The 6,688-nt window shown below is 49.7% G+C and overlaps 1 protein-coding gene across 1 annotated transcript; it reads left to right on the plus strand.

Annotated features, from left to right (window-relative positions):
* Positions 1-1,965: 1,965 nt before the first annotated feature.
* Positions 1,966-3,734, plus strand: LOC123100168 (B3 domain-containing protein Os03g0212300). The gene is made up of 5 exons (XM_044522134.1): positions 1,966-2,277; positions 2,424-2,482; positions 2,565-2,847; positions 2,941-3,110; positions 3,227-3,734. Exons 2-5 carry the CDS (start codon positions 2,429-2,431, stop codon positions 3,515-3,517), a joined length of 798 nt encoding a protein of 265 aa, XP_044378069.1. The 5' UTR covers positions 1,966-2,277; positions 2,424-2,428; the 3' UTR covers positions 3,518-3,734.
* The last annotated feature ends 2,954 nt before the right edge of the window (positions 3,735-6,688 follow it).

Genomic DNA, 6,688 nt, shown 5'->3' on the forward strand with positions numbered 1-6,688 from the left:
GAACCTTGGCTGGCTGCCCCGCATGAGCACGACTCGGCTCCTCCTTTGTTTGACCTGCTGACTTGTTGCAGCTCAAGCGATGGATAATACTACCTTTGTCCTGGTTTATTGATCCCAAAGTATTTTGTGCCAAATTTTGATTTTAGATTTAATTAAAATAATAATAATGCATGTCACCAAAAATTATATCGTTAGATTCGTATTTAAATATAGTTTTCAATGATATTATTTTTAGTTACATGCATTAATATTTTGTTAGTTAAATCTAAGATCAAAATTTAGCACAAAATATGAAGATGACTAATAAATCAGGACGAAGATAGTAATGCTTTGGCTCGTATGGCCAACAGATTATTATTTTATGATTGGATAGCAAATGAATCGAAGAGCAAGAACCAACTCCATCCAACGCTCACAAGTAAATTGAAGTAAAAATGAAGCATATCTTACACAAAAATGGACAGCTAAAGCAACGACCATACACCCCATAGCATACAACACGTTACCGTATTATACACACCCAACACACGATACAACCATGCTCAGAACAGCTACACCACCTCAAACCACTATAAGCAATCAAAAGATGGCAACAAGAGTACTCCTTGAAGCCGTCCAAGTCCTTCATCGTGATCAAGTCCCTGCCAAACAACCCATGGACTCTAAGATAGCGCCTTCAGGAAGAGTATGACACTGAAACACCGCCATTGCCTGATCCAAAGGATCATGATTTTCACATGGAGAAACACGAAGACCAGAGAATAGCTACAACGCCGCCTTCACGAAGGAAACGACGCCTGCGGACGCCACCGACATTGATCTGGCCAAAGCCAGACATGGTTTATCCCCCGGCGAGCACACTTAAGCAAGGTACGAGTAGTCGCAAGAAACACGGTCGCACCACCACCATCGAACGCAGAACGCCGGCCATGCCGCCCGCATGGCCACGGTAACGTGTGAGCTCCGTCATGAGCACATAATAAAACAAAGGACAAAAAATAGAACATACCTTTGTCTTTAAATAAATATCCCATCACCAGGGTCGCCAACCAGGCCTCCGAGATCACCCCAACTGCCGCCTCAGCACATGGACGCCGTCAACCGCTGAAGGGCGGAAGGCCCCTCCTTCCACCCCAAAACGAGCCCCTTGGCAGGAAGAGGGCCCAGTCAGCTAATTTAGGGAGGGGAAGATCGTTGGCGCCACCAGGGACTAGGGTCATCTTCACAGCCAATCTGGCCTCACGATATGTCGGCGACAACAAGACCGGGAGGCCCCCTGCAAGTGTATCTGACTTGCAAGCATGCCCACCTCCACGACGCCCGTCATGCTGCTGCCACCTGCAAGTAGGCTGGAAAATGAGCAGCAAGACAGTAGCACTTGCAAGTGACAAGCCATCAATCTTCCTCTCGAAACATGAGCCATGGGCCTTTCCCAGCAATGCATGGGTGAAATATACTCCTTCCGCTAAACCATAAAAAAAGGACTACACCGTCATTTGCTCAAAATTTCGGAGCAGAGAACAGATTCAAGTGCATGCTGCAGTGCCAAAAAAGATAGGCTGCAGTATCCACCGAGCGAGAGAAAAAACGGGAAGGAGCAGACCAGTTTTCTGTACATAGGAGAAGATCATAAACACACAAAAATTATGGTATAAGCAGCTGTTGATCATCACCACAATAGCTTGACACTGCTTTGACCATAAAGGGACCGGGTTAAAATAATATCCTATCACTATCAATATATGCACAGTAGGCACGCTGCCACTGCCATTACACTAGCTGGCATCCCCACCACCATCGTTGAGCCAAGAATGGGAGAAAAATGGATGCTGCCTATTTACGTGAAAAGAGACCAGATGGATGCAACGATTTATTGCCGTCCGTCCCTTTCTCTGCCCGAGCCCATAGCAGTGCGGCATGTGCGAGCCCATTGCCGTCCGGCCCTTTCTCACATCTCCATTTCTCGGTGGAGGGGTCAAGAAGTCTATCCTGGACCTGTAGGAGGAATCCAGAGAAGCGAAGCTTTTAGTATATATCACCGCTGCACATTTGAGAGGAGAGGCAGAGGAAGGAGGAGGAAGGAGGAAGAAGAGGGTTTTGCTACGTGGCATGGAATTCATGGCATAGTTGGTTCTTTCTTCTTCCTCTTCCTACCTCTGCCTCTTGCTCTTCCTTCTTCGATCGCAAGCAGCAGCCTGTCCACCCTCGCAGCCAGCCGCTGTCGAGAGCGGGGCGGTCGTCACCGCCGGCTGCTCTCTGCCACGCCGCTTCGACCAGGCAAATCCTCTGTTTTTGTTCTTGGCTGCAATCCCTCTATTCTTCCCCAATTCTCAGCCTTTTGTGTTGCTCGTGTCCTAGATATTTCTTGCAATTTCGATTCGAATCCTTGCATCTAAGCTATGTATTCATGCATGCTGGGACAGGTGAGATGGAAGGTTTCGAGTTCTTCCAGATCATACTTGACAACTCCTCGAGCAGGCTGGTATATACATGATCTCTCTTTACCGCTCTGCTGTGCTGCCTAGTGTTTGATCGGCTCAATCACTGCTTGACCCTCGCTGCAGAGGCTGCCTGACAAGTTTACCAGGGTGCTACTAGACGGCGGCAAGCCCCAGGAAGTGAAGCTACGGGAGGCCGGTCATAGGCGTCGCTTCTGGGACGTGAAGGTGGTGCTGGACGCCGACGGCCACATGTACCTAGGGCGCGGCTGGGAGCAGTTCGCCCGTGCGCACGGCCTGCGGCTCGGCTACTTCCTCGTCTTCAGCTACGACGGCGACGCCGTGCTCACCGTCAAGGTGTTCGACGTGAGCATGTGCCGCAGGCACTACCAGCACGACGGTGACACCAGTACGCGCCTCTTCTTGCTCTTCTTTCAGTTGGGTGGTTGTAAGTTGTAACTTGTAGCAGGAATTAAAGAAGGTGGTTTTTGCATTTGGCCAGGCAGTGGGAGCAGCAGCGACGGTGACAGTGGGAGCAGCAACACCAGCGACGGCGGCGGTGGTGGAAACAACTGGAGCCTGGCGGAGATGGACGTCGAGGACGGGCCGACGGGGCAGTTCAGCGCCATGCTGAGGAAATGCAACCTAGGCATGAAGCAGGAACAGTACCTGGTGAGTGCGTTCTTCATGGTCGAGCATGACTAGTCAAGCGTGTTCATATACATGTATCCATGCATGAGGTGCCATCTGGTTACTGATTCCATCCGCTGCTCGCCGGCCGTGTGCAGAACGTGCCGGTGGATTTCCAGCTCGCGCACGGGTACGCGGAGAGGAGCAAGGTGGAGCTGCGGATGCGCGGCAAGTCGTGGCTCGTGCACCTGAAGCACAACCCCAAGACGGGTGGCAGGTCCCGCGCGTCGTTTAGGTACGGGTGGCACCAGTTCTGCGTCGACAACGCCCTCGGCGTGGGCGACACCTGCTTCTTCCGAGCGCTCCGGCAAGGTAGCGCCGGCGGCGGCGGCGAGGACCACCTTCTCAAGGTGGAGGTGAGGAAGCGAGACGGCAGCTTCCTGGTCTGAGACGAGGGCGGTGGCCGCCGGCCTCCGTTGCACCAGCCTGGTTGGCCGGCGTAGCCTCCGGCACGACTCAGTGCGTTATTAATAATGATTGTAAGACCTTAATTCTCGGTAGTCCACTGCCGATGGTACTAGCAGGAGCGTGAGTAACTAGAGAGTGGAGTCTAAACCTGGCTGTGTTTATCCGTGTGCAAATGATTATTGTTGAGCATCTTGTCAATCCCTTAGCACGACAGTGAGGCTGAGTGGTGCTCTGCTGCATCGATTGTTTGCTGCATTGCCATTCCAAGCAAACGCGACGACGCCGGCCCTGAGCTGAAGAACGTGGGGTGCTCAGGAGCCTTGCATGGTTTTGCCTAGTCCGTCCCTCATGGGCTTTCCGAGCAACTTTCTTCCCCTGTGATTTGAGTCCTGTACATGTACTACCATGCAGTGCAGTGGAGTGGTATCCATGTGCCAACCAGTTGCGCGGCTTGATGCTACTAGCACCGGCCGTGAGTAACTCAAGAGACTAAACCCATTTTCAATGAAGCCATGCACCATCACCTGATTTATTTAATTTTTTTGAAGCAACGACCGTACAACAATTGTTCTATGGTAATCTATCTATTAAAACAAAAGGTGTGTATAGGGCTCATTTAGATGTGACATTTTTCGAAGAGGGGCAATTTATTACTTAAAAGATTTAACATTACACCCGGTCTCTGCATAACTATGATGCACACAGCCAAACGAGGTCCCCTCACACAAACCAAAAATAAAAAAGGCGAAATACAAAGAGACATGTAGAGTCCGTATGAAACCTAAAGCGGAGGGAAGTCAATCCAAAGATCATGCTGCCACCCATGTTGGGTAAAAGTATCCCTCGCCGTAGCTTCAATCGTGTACACACCTTCGTGAACAGGTCTCGATTCTCGACGCGTTGTAGAGAGGACCATAAACAAAGAGTCTCGGTACATCTGTAGATAACCTGCATCAGAGAAGTGCTTTTCTCATTAAAAACCTTATCATTTCTACATAGCCGAAGCGAGCAAATAACGACAAGCGCTTCCACCCTGAGAAGAGTTCTAAACCTATGATCAATCTCATGTAACCAGTTGCCAAATACGTTAGCAACACTATATGAAGGATCCAAGCCAGAAGCTATCTGGATGGCTGACCATATAGACCGAGCCAATTTGCATTGGAGGAATAAATCTTTTATTGTCTCATCATGGTGACAAAAGACACATTGCGGACTTCCATACCAATTTCTTTTAATAAGGTTATCTTTAGTAAGAATGACTCCGCGACGAAGATACCATGAAAACATTTTATTCTTAAGAGGTATCTTCATCTTCCAGATCTTCTTGTTATTATCAACTGACACATCACACTAGATTAACGCTCTATATATGGACTGCACTGCGAATTGTGCATTCCCATGGAGGTTCCATCAGAATACATCAGACCCATGTGACAATTGCACCATGGACAACCACTGGAGCAGGATGTTCCACTATTGAAGTTTGGGTCCAATTAAATCTCTTTCCGAATGTCACATTTGGCGGAAATGATTCCATTACCGTGGCGATAGTATCACCCTTGTGGCGCACAATGTTGTATAGAACCGGATATTTTTCCCGGAGTGTGGCATTTCCTAGCCACTTGTCCTCCCAGAATCTAATTTCCGAGCCGTCCTTATTGAGAAGGATCCATAGCAGAAGAAATATTTCTTCGTAGCCATTAGACCCGCCCAGACGTGGGAATCCCCATGCTTCTAGTATACTTGCGATACCGCCTTTGAACCCACATATTTCCTCCTTAGGAGAGGGTTTGCCATACACCATCTTCCTTCAGTAATTTAAACAACCATTTGCCGAGGAGGGCCCTATTCTCAACCTCAAGGTCATGAATGCCCAACCCGGCCACCTTGGTGTCGGTGTCAAAACCGGCAGACCTCGGGGTAGGGGGTCCCGAGCTGTGGATCTCGGATCGGTGGTAACGGGAACAAGGGAGACGATGTTTACACAAGTTCGGGCCCTCTTGATGGAGGTAAAATCCTACGTCCTGCTCTTGTTTATATTGATGGAGATGTATCGAGTACAAGCTTGATCTACCTCGAGATCGTACGTTGTGTTCTAACCGTAGGGCTAGGTGAATGTAATTGTGATTCGGTTCCTTCTGCGGCTAAAGCCTTTGGCCTATATACATGCCAGGTAGGGCATCTAGGGTTACATGGTCGGTATCCAGGGGGATCGCATGGAGGCGGTAGGAGATGTCTTGGAGTATACGTCAAGTCTTCGGTAGATGTAGTCTTGATCACGTCCAGGCGTGCAGCTTCCAGAGTCCTCCAGATGGAGAGTGAGGCCCACAAGCCCAACCCAAGGACTACGGGCCGACTCCGTTGGCACCCCCACTACAAAAAAATACACTTCCGTGATGATACGTATTTGTCACAGTAGGTCGCATTTTCTGTCATGCATGTACATCCATGACGATTTTATGACAGAATCAAGATAGTCATACCTGTGCTGTCGTAGAAATGTTCCATGACATTACCAAAATTATCATCACGGAAGAGTCCACTTCCATGACGATAAATCTCGCGTCACAGAAGTGCTTTCGTCAAGGGTGACCGACACGTGGCATCCACCGTAACGGAACGCCGTTAAGCTATCGGGCCGGGTTTTGGATCCGATAACCCGTTAACAGCCCCGACCAATGGGGATTTTCCACGTGTAAAGTCATCATTGGCCGGAGGAAACACGTGTCGGCTCATCGTTGGGACAGATGTCATCCACTCATTGGACAGAAGGCGCCTATGATACGTTGACACGTGGCACGGCCCAACAGAGGCCCATTCCTGTGAAAAGGCCAGCCCGTTTGACTTGGTCAAAAGGTGGCGGGCCGACCCATGTAAAGCCTGTTAACGGCCTGTTCGCATATAGCCCATTTATAACCCGCTAGCCCAAGGCCCGTTACGCCCTATCCGAATTAGGCCCAGTAGCGTCATCTGGGCCACCCAATATGATTCCAGCCCGTTTTCACTTCTGGCCCATGTATGGCCCATGACGTCTTTCGGCCCATATGAGGCCCTATGTAACTCTTGGCCTATTAACGGCCCGTGGTGAAACTGGCCCGTAATGAACAGTGTATCACTTTACACCCATTAACGGCCCGTGGTGAAACTGG

Source organism: Triticum aestivum, chromosome 4D, assembly GCF_018294505.1.
Source record: "Triticum aestivum cultivar Chinese Spring chromosome 4D, IWGSC CS RefSeq v2.1, whole genome shotgun sequence".
Taxonomy (NCBI): Eukaryota; Viridiplantae; Streptophyta; class Magnoliopsida; order Poales; family Poaceae; genus Triticum; species Triticum aestivum.

Bases quoted from the DNA above. Each gene is read 5' to 3' on its own strand.
- LOC123100168 (XM_044522134.1), top strand. From the start codon at position 2,429: ATGGAAGGTTTCGAGTTCTTCCAGATCATACTTGACAACTCCTCGAGC. The intron at 2,483-2,564 runs GTATATACATGA...CCCTCGCTGCAG, and splicing joins ACAACTCCTCGAGCAGGCTG to AGGCTGCCTGACAAGTTTAC. The intron at 2,848-2,940 runs GTACGCGCCTCT...GCATTTGGCCAG, and splicing joins CCAGCACGACGGTGACACCA to GCAGTGGGAGCAGCAGCGAC.